This window comes from Schistocerca gregaria, chromosome X (assembly GCF_023897955.1).
Source record: "Schistocerca gregaria isolate iqSchGreg1 chromosome X, iqSchGreg1.2, whole genome shotgun sequence".
Classification (NCBI taxonomy): domain Eukaryota; kingdom Metazoa; phylum Arthropoda; class Insecta; order Orthoptera; family Acrididae; genus Schistocerca; species Schistocerca gregaria.
The window spans coordinates 208,622,904-208,644,423 of NC_064931.1; the positions used below are offsets into that span (position 1 = coordinate 208,622,904).

The 21,520-nt window shown below is 38.7% G+C and overlaps 1 protein-coding gene across 1 annotated transcript in view; it reads right to left on the minus strand.

The window, feature by feature from the left end:
* LOC126297730 (WASH complex subunit 1-like) overlaps positions 1–21,520 on the minus strand; it is a 69,945-nt gene that overhangs the window by 21,499 nt on the left and 26,926 nt on the right. Inside the window, exons 4-6 of the mRNA XM_049988871.1 lie at positions 16,359–16,504; positions 8,929–9,140; positions 7,090–7,448 (exon numbers count right to left, since the gene is read on the minus strand). Of these exons, the coding sequence (XP_049844828.1) occupies positions 7,090–7,448; positions 8,929–9,140; positions 16,359–16,504 (717 nt within the window). The remainder of the gene's footprint in view (positions 1–7,089; positions 7,449–8,928; positions 9,141–16,358; positions 16,505–21,520) is intronic.

The window sequence follows — 21,520 nt, forward strand, 5'->3', positions numbered from 1 at the left end:
GACTACACAAATACCAGCAAAATGAAAAGTATGAGTAACACACTAAATTAGTGAAAGTTTGACAAAGTATTTGGTAAGTAATTATTGTATTACACTTTAACTTGCTATAACACTGCTTTATAAATTTTATAAAGTAATGTTACTTCCTTACTATGGAACTTGTGGGCAGTTGGAAAATTTTACTACTAAAAGAGATACAAAAGTGGATGGCAGGTGTAAAAAGATCGACAAACCCTCTTTTAATGTGTTAACAATTATATAACGTGTTAAGCTTCTCCCATTCTTGCAGTTTTGAGGTTCATGTTGCAGTCTGCATCTTGTTACTGCACCCATAGCAAAATGGTATTCCAATTCAGCAACTAATGGTTCAAATGGCTCTGAGCACTATGGGACTTAACATCTGAACTGTAGGACATATCCACAAATTATTAACACAGTAGCATTGAGTTGCAGGAATGTGTGAAGTTCACAGCTTGGAAAGTTACCGCATTGCACTAAAGGATCTTATGAAATTTGCACAATTACTATCATAAAACTAAAGGTACTGGAATGTGATGTCATTGCAGAATAGGCTACAGCATCTTACTGGAAACTGGAAGGACTAAATAACTGGAAGAACTGAATAAGCTTGACAAGTCAAATTACAATATAGAAGCACAAAAAGGTAGCAGAATGAAAGCATATTCCACTCCACTGTGGCAGGGTGCTACAGCAACCAGTTTTGAATTAGTCCAGAATAAAAATAGTTTTGGTTGCAATGAGACATTTCACCCAATTGGGGCATTATCAGACTGTGTAAAAGTAGTTGGATATGTAACCCATCTGTCACAAAACTAAAAAAATTGAAAATGGATGCAATAGTAACTGGGTATGTAATCTACCCATCATAAAAGTATATAAAATGCAAGTTGGACCTTGAGCACACCAGCTGACTCACCATAGCAGTACAAAGTAGGGCCACACTTACAAAATGAATGCAGTACAAGTTGCACACAGCACAATGTTCATTTGATGTGCACGCAAAACAGACATTGTGCTGTTTATGACTCTTAACATATTCATTTTGTAAGTGTGGCCCAGATACATAGCTGCTTACTGCATTTCGTTAGTGTAGTTATGTAGAGAAAAATTTTTGATGATGTTGCATTTGGTGTGCCATCTTGATATTGACCATATTTCAAAAAAATTGAAGATAGGGGTGTTTTGAGATATTGAAGGTCAAAGACTAATGTCATGAGCCTGAATGTGGAAATTCATATAAACTCATTATGTTGCATATTACTGTCAAGTTCTACTCACTAGTTTTCGAGTTATACAAGTTTCATTGCCCTGTTATGGATCAGAACCAGAATTATAGTCATTTGTGTTGAAAGACACGTATGTAAATTTTACACAATTCCTACACTTTGCAGGCCTGTAACTTTCTTCATAAATTTCATACAGCTCTAAAAATTGGTAATTTTGTATCTCTTATCTGGATCACTGAATCTGAAAGCAATCTAAGTGGCTCAGGTTGAGTGCTGTACTTAATTGACATTGGATCCTGTCTACGAATTCCTGAAGAGAAATGGAATGTGTCAAGATTGATTACGGGTTTCCTGCTTTATGTACTGAAGCAAAGTATCTCTGTGACAGTTTACAGTCACAACAACAGTGTTCCAGTCAACCTGGGTAAGTAATCAGTTTATATTTGTGCAAATCTATGGAAAATGAGTCTTTGGATATTGGAGATACTTCATCCCTTTTATGTGTGATCGTACACTATTTTACATAAGTATTTTAGTGGCTACGAATTTGATAAAAGGAAAATTTATGTGTTTTATGAAAGCCAACAGTAAAGGGTTGGATATTATAAATCTCTACAAACATCTTAAAATAGACGTACTGAAGATTTAAAAAGAACAGTTCTTAAACTTGGTCGAACAATGTTCTTCTCACATAATTCAACAGAACATTAACGGACAGAAGCAGTCAGAGGTTGAGAGTTGGCAGAAAAAGGTAGTGAAAAACTTTTATGGCCTGATCAAGTCACAAGCTACAAGCAACAGGAAATTATCAATGCAAGACGACAATGAACATTAGATGCAGACTTCTACAGAGACTTTTGACAGAGGCACCAGCAGTGTTTTAGGCAGTCTAAAATCATTCATTTTGTTTCTAGTCAAATGAGATGATGATGGATAAATTTATAATAATAAAGGCCAATTAGTTGTACAGTCCTGCAGTCAACATGGAGGAATTAGCTATCATGAAACGTTCATCAGTCACTCACTCTATATTAGATAATATAAAGTGTCGAGTGTTGTAGCTAATGAATATTTGAAGTTAGTACAATCTGAAATAGACACAAGTTTTAAATTGTCTGCTGAAGGAAGAAATGTGTATGGGATTTCAAGGTGGTGTCAGTAAGGTAAGAAAACTCCTCAAAAGTCTTTATGGCTTTAAACAGTCTCCAAGGTGTTGGAATGATCAGTTCCAGTTGACTGTGACATCACATTTTTACTGGTGATAGAGGTGGTTGATGATGAAACTGTGTATGTAACCAAGAGACCATCAACAACAATTTTAAGTATACTGCAAATGGAATGCAAGATTACAGCAGAAGTTTATGGATTTTTTTTTTTTTTTTTTTTTTTAAATACATTGATTGAACATGATGATGATGGTTAAGGTTTCATCCATCAGTAGTCTTAAGCAGAAGGTATATTCCACTGATCTAATGTAGAAGTAGCAGATTCTATCTAAACCCTAATTGAGAAACACGTTAATAGACGAATTAACAGATGCAGCACTTCAAGTTTGTTATCAAGAAGCAATGGGATGGTCAATGTAATTGGCACTAATGACATATACTGGCATATACTTTGGTATAGACTATATGGCAAAATTTCTGAGGGGGAAAAGAATCACAAAATATGGTTAAATAGCCCTTAAATACATCCCGTGTCAATAGTCACTTGGAATAAGGTTCAGAGCAGCTGATCTGTCAGATTAGATGCTTACATCCTCAATGACCAATGCAAGGCTTTGATCACCGATACATCCATTCTTTGGTCGTAGGACTATTACTATTAAAAATACGTCACTATAACTTGTAAAACTTTCAGAGGCTAATAATGCGTATAACTGCTACATGAATCATTAACATTGTTAATACTGAGCACTTCCTTTTGATGGATCCCACACACAAGATCTTCCTGAACCAGAAAAAACAATACAGTACTGCCTATGTTGGAAGTGAGATGCACCTTTTCTCCTTTTTCAGACCATGATGCACAAATTTTAACGTAAAAAGGCTTTTGTGCTCAAACAAATGTCACATATAACTACGAAGTATGTAGGAAAGTTATTCCAATGGCAATAGAGTGTTTTTTTAAACTCAGAGAACAAGAGTGGTAGGATGTTTATAGTGCAGATAACATAGAAGACACATATAATTCTTTCCTTAACACATTTCTAATGCTCTTTGAGAGTTGCTTTCCATTAGAATGTTCCAAATGGGGTACCAGCAGTAAAAGGCAGCCTGGGTGGCTGACTAGTGGGATAAGGATATCATGTAGAACAAAGCAGGAATTATATCAAAATGTTGGAAGTGGTCAAAATCAAGCTGCAGCTGCCCATTACAAACAGTATTGTAAGGTGCTTAAAAATGTTATTAGGAAGGCAAAGAGTATGTAGTGCAAAAATAGAATAGCTAATTCACAGGATAACATTAAAACCATATGGTCAGTTGTGAAGAAAGTGTGGTCAGCAGTACAAAGCTGGCGATATAAAGTCAGTTCGTAGTAAAAATATTTCTGTTATAGATAAATCAGATTTGTGTACAGTTTTTAACAACCATTTTCTGAGCATTGCTGATGAATTAAATAAAAATTTAGTTCCTGCAAGGAATCATATAACTCTCTTGGAAAATACCTTGATGTCTGAAATATTTCTCTATGATATAGACTCGAGGGAGATTGAGTCAATAATTAAATCACTGAAGACTAAGGACTCTCAGGGATATGATGGAGTGTATAGCAGAATATTAAAGTACTGTGCTGCACATGTTAGTCCACTACTTAGCCATATTTGTAATTTTTCCTTTAGGAAGTACTCAGTAGTAAAGCCACCTTATAAAAAGGGAGAAAGGCATAATGTAGACCTATTTCTATGCCATCAGTGTTTGCTAAAGTTATTGAAAAGGCTGTGCATGTAAGGATAACTTATCATTTTATATCACACAATTTGCTACCAAATGCACAGTTCAGCTTAAGAAATGGTTTAACAACTGAAAATGCTATATTCTTGTTTCTCTGTGAGGTACTGGATGGGTTAAACAAAAGGTTTCGAACACTAGGCATATTTTTTTTTATTTAACTATGGCGTTTGATTGTGTTGATCACAAAATATTGCTCCAGAAGTTGGACCATTGCAGAATACGGGAGTAGCTCACAATTGGTTCACCTCTTACTTTAACAACAGACAGCAAAAGGTCATTATTCACAGAGTTGAGTATGGCTGTGATGTGGGGTCTGAGTGGGGTACAGTCAAATGGGGGTGCCCCAGGCATCAGTATTGGGGCCACTCCTGTTCCTTATTTATACAAAAGATATGCCCTCTAGTATCATGGGTAACTCTAAAATATTTCTGTTTGCTGATGACACTAGCTTGGTAGTAAAGGATGTTGTGTGCAACATTGGCTCGATTTCAAACACTGCCGTTCATGACATGTTCATGGCTTGTAGAAAATAAACTAATGCTGAATCATAGTAAGACTCTGTTTTTACAGTTTTCAACACACAATTCAACAAAACCCGAAATTTTAATTTCACAGAATGCCCATCTGATTAGTGAAACTGAACCGTCATGGAAAGCCTACATTCAGGATCTTGTTCAAAGACTTAATGCTGCCATTTTTACTATTCGAACGGTATCTGAAGTAAGTGATCATTTGACGCAAAAATTAGTCTACTTTGCTTATTTTCATTTGCTTATGTCGTGTGGTATTATAATTTGGGGTAACTCCTCCCTTCTGAAAGGATATTTTTGGCTCAGAAACAGGCGGGTCAGGCAATACATGGTACAAGTTCACAAACCTCTTGTCGACCCCTGTTTACCAGTCTGGGGTATTTTGATATTGGCCTCTCAATATATATTCTTTATGGTCATTTTTTGTTAACGATATCAACTTATTCCCAAGAATAAACAGCTTTCACTCAGTTAATACTTGGCAGAAATCCAACCTGCATTTGGATGCAGAAATCCAACCTGCATTTGGATTGGACTTCCTTAACTCTTGAGCAGAAAGGTGTCCAGTAGACTGGTGCATTCATTTTCAACAATTTACCATAATAATTCAAAAATCTTAGCAGTAATCCACGTGGTTTCAAATTCTGTTGAGGAGTTCCTTGAAAAATTGAGCCGATTCTTCTGTTGTATTGTTGACTGCATTTACTGAAACTTATGGCTTGACTTTTTTTGGATTCATAAAGATTTCATTTTTATCTGTTATTACTTTTACACTATGTGATCAAAAGTATCCAGACACCTGGCTGAAAATGACACATTGTGGCGTCCCCCATTGGTAATGCTGGAATTCAATATGGCATTGGCCCACCCTTAGCCTTGATGACAGCTTCCACTCTTGCAGGCATAAATTCAATCAGGTACTGGAAGGTTTCTTGGGGAATGGCAGCCCATTCTTCACGGAGTGCTGCACTGAGGAGAGGTACTGATGTCAGTCTGTGAGGCCATGCATGAAGTCGGAGTTCCAAAACATCCCAAAGGTGTTCTATATGATTCAGGTCAGGACTGTGCATGCCAGTTCATCACAGGGATGTTAGTGTCTAACCACTCCACCACAGGCTGTGCATTATGAAAAGGTGCTCGATCTTGTTGAAAGATGCAGTCACCATCCTCAAATTGCTCTTCAACAGTGGGAAGCAAGAACGTGCTTAAAACATCAGTCTGGGCCTGTTCTGTGATAATGCTATGCAAAACAACAAGGGGTGCTAGCCCTATCCATGAAAAACATGACCACACCACAACACCACCGCCTCAGCATTTTACAGTTGGCACTACACATGCTTGCAGATGACATTCACCGGGCATTCGCTGTAACCACACCATTCTGTCAGATCGCCACATTGTGTTCTGTGAATTGTCACTCCTAACAACGTTTTTCCACTGCTCAGCCGTGCAATGTTTATGCTCCTTACTACAAGTGAGGCATCATCTGGCATTTACCACCATGATGTGTGGCTTATGAGCAGCTGGTATACCATGAAATCCAAGTTTTCTCACCTCACGCATAACTGTCATAGTACTTGCAGTGGATCCTGATGCACTTTGGAATTCCTGTGTTATGGCCTGGATAGATGTCTCCCTATTACACATTATGACCCTCTTCAATTGTCAGCGATCTCTGTCAGTCAACAGATGAGGTTGGCCTGTACAATTTTGTGCTGTACGTGTCCCTTCATGTTTCCACTTCACTTTCACATAAACAGTGGACTTAGGGATGTTTAGGAGTGTGGAAATCTCGCATACAGACGTATGTCACACGTGACACCCAATTACCTGACCACGTTCGAAGTCCGTGAGTTCCGCCAAGGGCCCCATTCTGCTCTGTCACGGTGTCTAATGACTACTGAGGTCGCTGATATGCAGTACCTGGCAGTAGGTGGCAGTAAAATGCACCTAATATGAAAAACTTATGTTTTTGGGGGTGTACGGATACTTTTGATCACATAGTGTATGTTGAAATTTCATGTACAGACATGTTTCACGAATTTGGAGATGTTTTTCCTCAATTTGGTCCTACGGAACTTGATGTGTAAATGTGTAAATAAATAAACTATTAGTATTGCATAATCATTTGTCTGGTACATCAGGCAGACTGGATGCAGAAGGGAGGAAGCAAGGGTTTAACTTGCCATTGACAATGAGGTCATTAGGGATGAAACAGGCTTGAACTGACTTGTGCCTACACACACACACACACACACACACACACACACACACACACACACACACACACACACACATTCTGAGTACAATACTGTACCAGTTACAATACTCTACAAGTACAAGTCTAAATCTACATACCTCCTGAACAGAGTCAACAGTCGTAGGAACGGTGGTGTTGTGTTCACCTGGAAGTAATGCAGGTGGAGGTGGAGGGGGTGGTGGTGGAGGAGGTGGGGGTGGAGGTGGAGGCGGTGGAGGAGAAGCAGTAGCTGGAGGTTGAGTGGCTGGTGAGGATGAGAATAGGGGAGGCCCTGCTGGCGGAACTTCAGGCACTGCCATAACTGCCGAAGGTACTGCTGGAAGCTCCGGGAGAGACATTGACGAAACAGGTGTTTCTGACAGCAGACCAGGCAGGTCTGGCATGGCTGGGGTTGTAGTAACTGATGGTGCAATCGTAGGCTCTGAATCCGTACTGTAGCGGAGGTCATCGGCAACTCCTAACACATAAATGTCGTATATAGTGGAGAGTGAAACAATTTTCTGCTTATTATAAAAGCTGTATGAGTAAGGTACACTTTGAGATGGCCACCACTCCTCCTCATTTTCCCGACTTCTAAGAGATGACTACAAATTTTGTGAAGTGAACCTCAAAGCATTTTTTAAACCACACATCTGTTCATAATGAGAAATGCTACACCAACATCTGTTGCTCTTTCGGCTCCATAGATTTTATTATTTTGATTTTTTCCTCTAATGTGGGTTATGTAAAACACAAAATTTCAGTTTCAAGAAAATTACTGCATGTTATTCATAGTAAATTAGCGTTACTGCAAAATCAATGTCAGGAATTTAGGCATTACATATGTACATCTATATTCTTAAAATCATTGTAAATTGGATAGCATAATATTTCTGTTTTATAATTATATGTTCTTCCCATTTCATTCATGGATGTATCATGAGAAAAACTGCTTTTGTTCCACTATACAAGTTTTAATTTATACAGTCTTACTGTAGCTTCACATTGTCTAAGAGGAGATTGTAAAACTACAAGATTATTTAAATTCCTCACTGACAACTGTTTCTTGGACTGTTCTACAGAGGTTTTTTTTGGCAATACTTCTTTTTCTGTCTTCGAGTACCTCTTATGACAGTAGGTAAGTTTAGTAGGCATCAATTTCTCTATTCATTAACTTTGAAATTTTATGATGGGAAAACAAGATCAACTGTATCTACATGTAAGAAACAGGACACGCTCACACTGAATATCAATGGGATAGGAAACAGGTAGAAGCCTGCACAGATAACAGTTATCTGCATCCACAAGTACCTTATACCTATTTTCATCTGCAAATCTTTTATCCTTGTCTGCATTACTGTATTAAAATTCTGTAAACCATTTTGACCTGTTCAGAATGCCACTGCTCTGATTGTAGGATGCCCCTGGTCTAAATTTCGATCTGCTGATGTCGAGCCTAATAATTTGCACTCCACTGACTGAGAACATAGAGCCTAATCGTGATCACAATTTAATACAACGTATTTTATCATATTTATGTTCATGATACATTGCAGAAATTACATGTTTCTGGGGTAATTAATGACACACATTCTGTGAAATATTCTGCGAAACATTTCCACAACACTAAAAAGAAAAATGAAGTCACATCATTGTGATTGCATATTGTTTAAAGCTAGTCAATGGTTCATTTAACAAATGTACATTAATTCACCAAATTTTTAAACAAAAATGTAAACATCCTAAACCTTTCAATATGCTTAGCATAATTATATTTAAGAGGAATGTTGATAGATTCACTGATTTTATACTACACATTATTTGTAACGTATGTTAGAGACGAACAGGAGTCAGGTCATGGATCAAAGACAATGTATGTAAACCATACACTTCATTTCTGTCTTGGATCCTTTAAACTGCACCTCATGGTCAAATACTTAAATGAAAAAGAAATTAACCTGGTAAGTCAGGAAGATCAAGCGGAACATCTATTTGTGGGACCTCTCCAAGATCTGGTGAATAGAAGTAGTTCTCTCCTGTATCGTGCTCTAGCTGCTCCCGCTGAGATATTGACAGTGGAGCAGCTTCCATATGGTGCTCGTCTTCATCCAAAATTTGCCGAGACTTTGTTAGAGCACCAAGAGGATCCAGCATGACATAACGCTTGTACCTGAAAAATACAACTAGTCTTCATATTTTTCCTTTGGTTTTCTTTGTTTCCACATTGGCTTTAATGGCAAAAGCAAAACGAGAAAAAATCAAATGATGGAAACAGATTTAAACTTATTTAAATCAATAGCTTGCTGCACCATCAACAGAACAGGCTCTGCTAATGGTATACTACACCTCCCACATCGCTGGCAAGGGGTTCTACACAATGCTGGTGACTACTTTGGAGGACAATAACAGGTACAAACATTTAACTCTTTTGTATCGATTGCGAATAAATAGTTGCCACTATTTAAGTTCCAAACCTCATAGATGTCTTAACGCTGTAGTAGGCATCATTAGTTCTTCCAGTTTAGCGAGCTGCATAACGTTCTCTATGCTTTCATAAATCTGTCACTGATCTGTTCTAGGTCATGTTTTATTGTTTACTTCTTTGTAGTCGGTGTTTGTTTCCTGTATGAACTGACTCAGTCTCATACTGTTTCTGTTGCAGATTCACATTCTGCACTGAAGAATCTTCTTTTATTTCTGTAGGCAATGCAGTGTATTCCTCAGGATGTGTGCTGTTGCATTCTAAGTTCAACTGCCCAATTTGTGCCACAAATTCCGAATTGCATGGTAATATATGTCACTCATACATCTGCCTCTGATCTTGCTTCTCTGTTACACCTCAGAGTTCTGAGTTTTCACCAGAAACTTCTTTCCTGCTTTTTCATAGGTGCATGATGCTCTGCTTTTGTCTGTGTTGCATGCTCTATGATACTTCATGCTCACTTTTTGCCAGAAATTTCTTGCTTTTTCAGTGTGCCCCCTCCTTGATGGTGATTTATGTTTCTTACATAGACAGCACTTGATGGTGTCATAAGAGTCCTCATTGCTGTCTAGTGTTATGAAATGTCTACCCATAACCTGTTTTTAAAATCTGACTTGTTAGGAGGGTTTGATACGAGTGACATCCATCTGTGTTCCTTGTGCATTCTTTACACCTATGTTTACATGGCTCACACACTGCCGCTTGTTTGATTTTACTGTAATCTTTTCTGATATAGCCTTCTTTCCCACAATGTCCACAGATTATTACTTGTCATCACAATATTTTGCTAAATAACCAAGGTTTTGGCTGTGAACGCACCACCTCACTACTAGATAGTCTTTCACTGAAACTGAACAAAACCCAAGATATACTTTTTGTTGCTTCATGGGGGCTGTTCTAACCCGAGGGCTCACTTCAAAAACTTGATGGACCACTTTTCTTCACGTTGGTCTTGTCCTGAATCATACTATACAGCTGCTTTCGAAGCTTTCTTTAGTCAGTTCATCTTCAAGGTTTGGCATGTATATTGTGTCCGTTAGTGTCCACATCTGTCTCCTCTGAGATGTCGCACAGTACTATTAAAGATCTCTTTTTGTCTTAGACTGTTCACAAATCAGTGTCTCTTGCACCTTTGTGTTCTTCATTATCTTTTCTGTGTCACTTCGTGTAGCAGTTTCCATCACGACTATAATATTGGTTTGCTTGATCTTCCTTATACAAATTTTCTCTTTGATGGAGTTTATTAAGGTAATTACTTTTGTTGCATTGTTAGCATTGCCACAATTTTAGCTCCAGGAGCTGTTTTGGTTATGCCTCTACGAGGTGGCATTGTTAGCACCGCAATTGCTTATGTTTTTAACCGTTTCTGTGAATTTTTTCTATAACTGTCTTTACTTTTTGTAGTTGTTCCAAGCTGCCATCTAATAAAACCTGCTCTACTGCCCATTGCAACATTTTATCCTGCAGTTCGACTTTCCAATCACTTGCACTTGCCTGTGTCATCTTCTGTCCAGAAAATTCATTTTCAATAAATGTCATCAGTTCTTCATACCATTGTTGTAAATTTACTGCTTCCCTACTTGTTGCAGTTTTCCCTTCAGCAATATCATTTAAATTAGCTGTGTGAATCATAACCATTACTTTCTAGGTAGCCATCCTGACTAAATCTGTTAGCCCATTTGATGTCAAACACGCTGCAATGCACGGCTTCTCCACATTAATCTGCACCACTGACTTATGTTGCTTTCCATTGAGTCACCATAAGCAGCACTGTACAGTGGGTGTCAGGTGTGGCTAACAACATACAGCCGATCCTGCGGCCATCTTGCCACTGTCAAGTTAATTGTTGGAATTTTTACTGGCCACCCAGTTCCACCATGACAGTTTTAGAGTCACTCAAAGAAAGTCTGTGCTCAGTCTAGTTGTTTTTTGAGCATTTTGAATTATCAAAAAACAACTAGAAGAGCACAAGGGCAATTGCAAAAGAGGAGAGATTTACAGATCAGCTCTTACAGAACATGCTTTGCAGCCAACAGACCAGAAGAGACAGGTGCTTCCGGTTCTGTTACCTGTACCGTAACTTTTAAGTGCTACAAGTGTCTTTGGCGCTCTCCAACAGATTGGATGTGTGGCTGGGATCATTTTTATGCAAGATGGCACACCTCTGCACATTGCAAATACAGTTAAGAAGATGCTGAAGTGCCATTTCGGAAATGCTAGAATTATCAGCTGCCATTTCCCTACAGCCTGGCCGTCTCTATCACCTGATCTTAATCTGTGTGACTTCTGGCTGTGAAGCTATCTGAAAGATTTTGTGTTCAGTGTTATAATTGCAAACTTAGCTGCATTGAAGGCACACACTGCACAACACATTCTGAACGCGACCCCGGAAACAATTCGATCACTTATCGAACATACTGTTTCTTGATTTCAACTTGTTGCAGAAAATGGTGAACAGCATATTGAAGATGTTTACCAGTCACACGTACATTAATAATTCTATTTGATTTTGATTGATGCTTTTTATGCTGTTTTTGCCTCAGGACAATTAAAAAAACGATTTTTCCCATCCGACGTGATATGACCTTGCCGTGGGGGACCAGCTTACGTAAAGACAGCAACACACATTTACTCTGTGTAATACAGTTTGCTTAGTGTCAAACGTACGCCTTAGGCATTGTTGCATGATGCATTCATCATTTGTGGTCGACTACACTTTGTCAAGGACCTGTTACGATGTTCCCATAAAAATGGTATTCAGTTTCTCATATAATTTCTGGTAATGCGATGAAACTATTGTTTTTTTCCCTGGTGTTCTACACTTACATTACCCATGGACAGACTATCCTATATGATGGTCACTCCCAGAAATGTGTCTAGGTACTTGATATTATTCAATGTTTTCCTCTTAGATATTTACATCATATTACCTACTCTCTTATAAGAAGATGGAGTTTAGATGTTGTACATATTAGAACAGTGATGTAATTATAAAGTTGTTAGTATATTTGTGAATGGATGGCTTTCATATTCGAAAATATTTGGAAACTTTTTCGTACTAGCAATTTAACCAGACATTCCCTGTTTACCATTTAATAAACTATACTTCTTGTTTCTATGACACTTCAATTATGATGTAAATACTCAAAAATACACATACACTATATGATCAAAAGTACCCAGACACCTCCAAAAACATACGTTTTTCATATTCGGTGCAGTATGCTGCCACCTACTGCCAGGTACTCCATATGAGTGACCTCAGTAGTCATTAGACATCATGAGAGAGCAGAATTACATCTGTACACGTGATTTCCACAATCTAAACATCCCTAGGTCCACTGTTTCCGATGTGAAAGTGAAGTGGAAATGTGAAGGGACACGTACACCACAAATGCGTACAGGCCGACCTCATGTGTTGACTGACAGAGATCGCCAACACTTGAAGAGGATTGTAATGTGTAATAGGCAAACATCTATCCAGACCATCACACAGGAATTCCAAACAGCATCAGGATCCACTGCAAGTACCACACAGCATCAGGACCACTGCAAGTACTATACTATGACAGTTAGGCGGCAGGTGAGAAAATTTTGATTTCATGGTTGAGTGGCTGCTCATAAGCCACACATCACGCTGGTGAAGTCCAAATGATGCCTTGCTTGTAGTAAGGAGCATAAACATTGGATGACTGAACAGTGGAATAACGTTTTGTGGAGTGACGAATCATGGTACACAATGTGTCAATTCGATGGCAAGGTGTGGGTATGGCGAATCCCCGGTGAATATCATCTGCCAGCATGTGTAGTGCCAACAGCAAAATTTGGAGTTGGTGGTGTTATGGTGTGATCTTGTTTTGGAACTCCGACTTCGTGCAAGGCTTCACCGACTGACATTGATACCTCTCCTCAGTGCAGCACTCCGTGAAGAATGGGCAGCCATTCCCCAAGAATCCTTCCAGCACCTGATTGAACGATTGCCTGCGAGAGTGGAAGCTGTCATCAAGGCTAAGGGTGTGCCAACACCATATGGAATTCCAGCATTACCGATGGAGGGTGCCACGAACTTTTAAGTCATTTTCAGCCAGGTGTCAGGATACTTTTGACCACATAGTGTATCTGGAGTTTATATGGTATGTGATTTTTTATAGTTTTTATTGCTTGGCAACAATTCTACTCACATGATTTTCAAAGATTTCTCTGTTCATTGTTTTTAGACATTGCACCATACTCAATACAATGAAGTATTCCACATGTATATGAGGTAATTCCTAGGCTATTAGGTACTTGTATTAGTCTGACATTACTGATGTTACTTTGATATCCTGGTAACATGCAGATGTGAATATATTGTACTATTAAAAAAATGTTATATATTAGCTATTTTCATAATGATCGATTGTAAATCATGTTTGTTTCTTGGATTGCAACATCTTCAATGGATACACTCTTTGGTGTGGTGTCATCCATTTACTGTGGTTCTACAGGTATCTTTGATGCTCAGTCTCTGTACCTGAGCTGAGTTAGTCACAGTAGTTCAATGGTAACTTTTGATGTGTATCATAATATGCCCTGGAGTATGGCATTAATCTGTAGCATGATATATGAAATGTAAAAGTTGTATTATTATTTGCTTTGTAAGATGTTAGTACTTAACGAATATGGATTGTGTATTTTTTTGTCAGTAACATATATTGTTCATTTCTGTTTATTTCGTACAGTCCCTGGATGATGGCTGAAAAACCAAAACTGGTCAGAGTAAATGTGTAAAATTCAGTAAAGCAAAGTTAACACGCATGTCATAAAATAGGTAGCAAGAGACCCGAGTTTGAATCCCAGTCTGTGTATAAATTTCATTTGTCACTTCATCTGCACATGTACAGGATACAAGGTGACTTAGACAAAATTTCTAGTATGTGTGATGAATGGTAGCTGGCTCTAAATGTAGAAAAATTTAAATTAATGCAGATAAGTAGGAAAAACAAATTCGTAACATTTGAAAACAGCATTAGTAGTGTGTTCCTTGACACAGTCAGGTCCCTTAAATATCTAGGTGCAATGTTGCAAAGCAATATGATATAGAACAAACAAGTAAGCATTGTTGTGGTTAAGGTTAATGGTCAACTTCGGTTTATTGGGAGAATTTTGGGAATGTGTGCTTCATCTGTAAAGGAGCTCCCAGGGCGAGTTTGAATATCATGGGCTTAACCAAATACGACATACAGTTGTTCGAAAATCACTGGTGTCAGTCTCATGTCCTCCTTCATCAGCACTCTCATGAGAATACAACCAAAGCGACATAGGCTACCTAGTGTTGTCTTTACTGAACATTTCAATGCACACTTCACTTGTACAGGGTTGGGCGACAAGTCCTGCAAGCACTGGAGTGGTCATTGCGGATTTATTCCTTGGCCACCGAGATCATCCAATCTTACTCCGTTGGATTACCATTTGTGGGGTTGGCTTAAGAGTGGAGTCCACAAGTGCAGAGTAGACACAAAGGAGGAATTTCTTGCTCATATGTTACATGCATGTTCTCTGTTAAAGAACCATACAAGTGAGCTCAGATTAGCATCACAGCAGCTGTCTACAAGAGATGCAAAATGCATTGCAGTTGACTGTGGACTTTTTGAACACCTTTTATGAGGAAACACACACAATTAAACAAAATATTAGAGCACAATGTTTCATTCACTATCACCTGCATTTGTCCCATTCTGTATTGTACCACCACCACCACCACCACCACCACCACCACCACCACCACCACCACCCCTCAAAGCATGTACCTTTCTTTCAGTTCACCCTATAGAATACTGGTACAGCCATTTGTTGAGTACTGGTCATGTGTTTGGGATCCCCATCAGGTCAGATTAAAAGAAGACATTGACCGAATTCAGAGGTGGGGTACTGGATTTGTTACTGGGTTCAAACAACACACAAGCATTACAGATATGCTTCAGGAACTCAAATGGGAATCCCTGGAGGGAAGACAATGCTCTTTCCAAGGAATGCTATTAAAAAAAATTAGAGAACTGGGGTTTGAAGCTGACTGCAGAATGATCCAGCTGCACCAACGTACATTGCGTGTATGGACCACTAATATAAGATAAGAGGAATTAGGGCTCAAACAGAGGCATATAGACAATCTCTTTCCCTTGCTCTATTTCCAAGTGGAGCTGGAAGAGAGACTAGTAGTGGTACAACGTACCCTCCACCAAGCACCATATGGTGGCTTGTGGGTTATGTATGAATGTAGATGTCGATATAGATACAGACATAGATTTGTATTCCATTAACATCTCTGCTCCAAATTTGGAGTGCTGTATAACAAAGTACTTCCCAAATGTGTGTCCCTGACAGAACTTCTACAAGTTTTGCAGACCCCAAACATGCTCAATAACAAGTTCACAAAAACAAGAATGCCATTAAGAAATCAGTTCACATGAAACACTGTTTTGCAACAACCTGAAGGTTTGTTTGAGAGTGACATTTACAGGAGGTCCTCTGCGGACATAGCAAACATGAGACAGAGCTGAGTAAAGCTTCAATTACTAAACTAGGCACAATGACAGCAGCAGATGATGCACAGTCCAGACAGTTTCAAACTCACAGGAAGATGGATACTGGGCTGTGCACCATTCAAAGAGAGATTTCATTCAGGGAGATTTATATATTCTGCTTTTACATGTCATCATATATTTATTTGAAAATAACATCAGTATGACGTGAACGAAGTACATCAAAGTGAAAGTAAACTTGAATAATGTGTAGTACCAGCTTACTAAGAAAGATATTTTTTTTTCCCCATACACGAAGCACTCCATTGCTAAATAGTAAAATACGAGAACTGGACTGACAACACAATGTAGTCTATTATGATGCATGTCTCTCAGTATCACTTACGGGTTTTCAGAAGTGTTGAATAGGAGTAGGGAGCTAATAGAGTCCACATCACTAGGGAGACTCCCCAGTCCTTCTTCAGGGGCAATTTCCATATTTCTTCTTAACAGTTTACTGCTAACCTTTACATGAAAAAACTGCAATCTGTCCTGGAACAAAGATTTTGAACAGATTTATAACAATGAAATTCAAAGCAAAACTAGTAAAACTAGGCTGTCATCTCCCAGAAATGCCTGAAAATATCACAGCCCCCCCCCCCCCAACACACCCACCGCATGTGCATGCAGTCTCTCTCTCTCTCTCTCTCTCTCTGAATGAACAAAGCAAGCTGCATTACACACAATTGGTGCTTGCAGAATCCTTGTTAATTCGTACACAGGAGTTGTTTGGGCTCCAGGAAAGTCACAATATGTTAAAATAATTCTGTAGCAAACTGACATCAGTGGGACAAGGCAGTAGTTCTGTGCACAGGCCTTACCGATTGAAATGGCTGTAGCCTTCTCCACTTGTGTGGCACACTTCATTGACCCAGTCACCTGTGGTAATCTGAATGCTAGAAGAGGTGCCATTTCCTTCACATATTCAATACAGAATCTAACAGACACTTCGTCAGGTTCTCTGGCCTTTCCTGCACCATGCTATTTTAGCTGCTTTACCTGCAGACAGATGATCTTTTCGTTCCGGTGACTGATTTGTGTAAGAACAAATCTTTTTAAGGGTTTTTAACAACTCAGAACGTGAGATATTACTTTCAAATTCACTGAATGCTTCCTGTATAGTTGTCTTTGCACTAGTTTTCACTTTGTTCAGCCTTCTTCCCTTTTTTAATCGGCTATACACCTCTTTTTTTTTTTTAGTAACTTCCTAATATTATTGCTGAAATGTGATGAGTTGTTACCATCTCTCACTGTCTTCTTGACATCAATTTATTCGGCATGTAGCCTAGAATATGTATGAACTTCTGCCAGAGATTCTCTACATTCTTTTTCTCCCACCCGAATGTTTGCTGTCAAGTGCACAGATCAGTTCCAATCCTTTTTCTATTGCACTTGTTAATCAGAATTATCCTTATGCCTTAAACTTTTTGTTTAATAGTAGCGACTGATTGTGTTGTTGCTGATCCGCACATGGTTTGGCACCTTATTGCAGCTGATAAACGGTGGGATTCCCCTAACCTGGATTTCTTGTTTTTTTTGTTTTTTTTTTTTTTTGTTTTTGTTAAATCTGCATTTCACACATAGTCTGATACCTGACTAGCTGCTTATTGAGTGGATTGCATGTATGACCTGTTAAGGGGGGACTGATAGACATCTGAACCAAAGGGGGAATCAAGTCTTATTCTATATCTTACACTTGTGGGCATGTTGTTAAAAAACAGTATGAAATGCCACTGTAGAATGTAATAAGATTTATTTGAATATTCAAATCCCAGGAACTAAGGTAATTGGTGTCAGCAATGGATATGGAGGTACATCATTATTAAATCTTATACTTTCTGGTAGTTCACCAAAGATCTTTTATACCTATGTGTGTTGATTCGTTAAATTTAGAGCCTACAGAGAAAATTTGAATCCCGTGCTGCATGAATCACAATAAATGTGAAACAGGTTTTCACTGCTACCTGCCAAAATTTTAAGAACTAAAGGTACCATCAAATATAAATAGCCACAAAATTTAAATCTAGATATACATTTCTTTACTGAGGAACAGAGCAAGTATAGGCTTTATTGTAGACAATAAAATTTTAAAAAATATTACAGGCAGACCAAATCTCTAATGGAATGGATAAACTTGCTCTAAAAATAAAAAAAAGATATTACTGATGCAAATAAGTACTAGCATTAAATAACATGGTTTCTTAAGATGCAGTGTAAAAATAGATACAAAGTTAGGAGAAACAGACTCATCAGACAGGAAATTGAAAATTTAAGTTATGAGAATTTATTTACTAATAGGGAGGTATACAAGACTGAATAAAGCAATAAGCTCAGCATCTTAGAAAATGAATCTTGTATTGACATCCTGTGGAGTAGCAGTTAGCACCCTGACTCGCATGCTGCTGGTCACCAGTTCAAAACTTGCCACCAGCAAATATTTGTTATTTAGATGTGTCATTTCTGGGAGGTCCTTGAAACTTCTTACATTTGCATATTCTTAAATATTCTATGTTTGTAGGAAATCCTCACTTTCCACACAGGAATTCAGTACTATTCTGACTGTGTGTTAGTGTCAACAATAAACTTGCTTTCAGTGCTAAGTGTTTTAGTTCACTGATGACCGTGCTTTTGTATTTGGACTAAACTGTGATTACAACATGACATTATTTGATAGAGATGCCAGATACTTCAAAACATCTACATAAGTATGGCTGTAATTAGCCAAAGTAAAATCCATTGCCTACATTGACAAGAACGGGAGTACAAGCACTTCATCATTCCAAGGGCCCATATATTCAGAGACCAATGGATTGCTGTAAGTCAGCTGCATAGCATCCATCAGTATTTCCCGGGGGGGGGGGGTAGGGGGAGGGGGAGGGGGAGAGAGGGGGGGAGAGGAGAGAGAGAGAGAGAGAGAGAGAGAGAGAGAGAGAGAGAGAGAGAGAGAGAGAGAGAGAGAGAGAGAGAGGGAGGTCAAAACCTGCCAAATGACGAAGGATTTGACTGAGCCCTCAATCACCAAAGGTGTGATGACATGACGTATTTGGTAATATGTGCTTTTACTTGGACAGCATGGCCCAGCAGTGGTTCAGGAACAATGAAAAGAATAAAAGAAAAAAAAAGCTGGTGAGACTCCACAGTAATTCAGCTAGAGAAATTGAAGAACAGGGCCAAGAGTCACAGTGAAATGACAGTTTTACAAACAGAATGATCTGGCCCAATGCAACATAGTGGGTTCAAATATGACAGAAGACAGCAAAATCTCACACTTGAGGAAAGGTGTTGCAGATGGCACATACCAAGTTGTGCTGGTCAAGGATGTAGCAATAACAAAAGAACTGATCAAGTAGAAGAGAGCAGCACTCAAACAAGTTCCCCAGAAGAACAGAACTTACTGTTGTTCCACATCATTGACATCTGTTCATTGTAGAATCTAACATTTACACATGTTTGGACTCTGCAAACCCCTGTGAAGTGCCGGGCAAACAGTACTTCCCACTGTACCAGTTATTAGACATTCTTGCTGCTTCATTCACATAAGGTTAGTTGGTTCTATTCATATAAGGAGTGCAGAAAGAAAGATGGATTCAGTGCCTCTGCACATGATGTGAGTAGTCTAATCTTGCCTTTGCAGTCAACACAGGATCAATACGTGGGGGTGGAGGGTGGTTGTATATTCACACACACACACACACACACACACACACACACACACACACTTAATGGTGGTTCTCAAAACTTTGTAAGTACGCATTGTGGGATACTTGGTATTTTATCTTCAAGCATCTGTAAGTCAGGTTATTCAGTATTTGATTGACATCCCCCATGGTTCAAACAAACCTGAGTCCATTTGCACAGCCTTTCTTTGTATTTCTTCAGTATTCCATGTTAGTCCAATTTGTTATGAGTCTCACACACTTCAGCAATTTTCTGTAAAGGGTCACAAAGGTGTAATGTGGGCAATTCCTTTATAGACTAACTGCATTTTCCCAATATCCTACCAACTAATCGAAGCCTGCCAACTACCTTTCCTACAGTCTGCCAAATACATTGCCTACAAGTGTGCTTCTGTGATCATTCCATTTCATATCCCCATAAACTGTGACCCCCAGGTATTTGAACGATATCACTCATGATTCATTGATATTGTTTCTGCATCTTATAAAGTGCAATATTCAACATTTCTCAACATTTAAAGCAAGTTTCCAATCTTCGTGCTAGTTTGAAATCTTGTCAAGATATGACTAAATATTTGTGCACCTTCTTTTCTGATAGTGACAACATTATGAAATGGATGGACTGCTACTCACCATAGAGATGTTGAGTTGCAGATAAGCACAACAAAAAGACTGCTAAACCTGCGAGCTTTTAGCCGAAAGCTCACGTTTAGTAGTCTTCGTTGTCTGTCTGACTCAACATCATCTCTATATGATGAGTAGCAAGCTATCCTTTTCAAAATACTGTCATTATTCCATCCTGGATATTCATTTTTTTTTTTTGACAGTACTTCATTACAGATAACTGCATCATCTGCAGAAAGTCTGAGGTTACTATTAGTACTGTCTGCCAAGTCATAACTCTCCATTGCTCACACACATGGAACTCGTCAGTTACATGATTTACCCACTCTACTTTGTCTGACTGGACTGGATGCAGTTTGTGCAATTTTCAGTACCTGTATGAGAGATCAGAGCTTTCATTGGTTTGTAATATGAAATGAAATGATCGTAAGGCATTGGCCAGGAGGCCCTGTCCAGGGAAGTCGGGCCGCCCTGTTGCAAGTCTTATTTCATATGACGCCACATTGGGCAACTTGCGAGTCGATGAAGATGAGATGATGATGATGATGATGATGATGACGCGACACCCAGTCCAAGGGTGGATAAAATTTCCAACCTGGCCGGGAATCGAACCCGGGCCTACTGCATGGGAGGGAAGCACATTACAACTCAGCTAAGCAGGCAGACGGTTTGTAATATGTGTGTGGATGTCTGAAATGTTGTAGAATTGTGGGATAACTCATTGGGCAATGGACTTTAATCATGCTACTTATGCACGAGTGAAAACTGTTTCAGGTTGCACTTCAGATATCTGAAGTTTGATAGCATTCTTGATAGACATTCACAGAGATAATGACAAGTTGCCTGCTATCAAAGAGGAACAGGAGGTATTTATGCACAGTTACCAAAAATATTTTATCATCTAGTGTATACCTCACTGCATTTGTGTATGAAGTGTACTATATTTAGATTTAAATAAAATACTAGACCATTCAACGTGTCCAAATTCACTGCTAATGTTTTAGATGAAACATCCCATCCACATGAGTGAGTGTGTCAGGAATTGTCGAGCAAATGACAGGAGGTTAATACACAATGTGAACAGCAAAAGCCCCAGCACATTTCTGTGGGACACCATAGAAGTTACCTCTACATCTGTTAATGACTCCATCCAAGATAACATGCAGTGTCCTCCCTAACACTAAATCCTCTATCCAGCCACAAATTT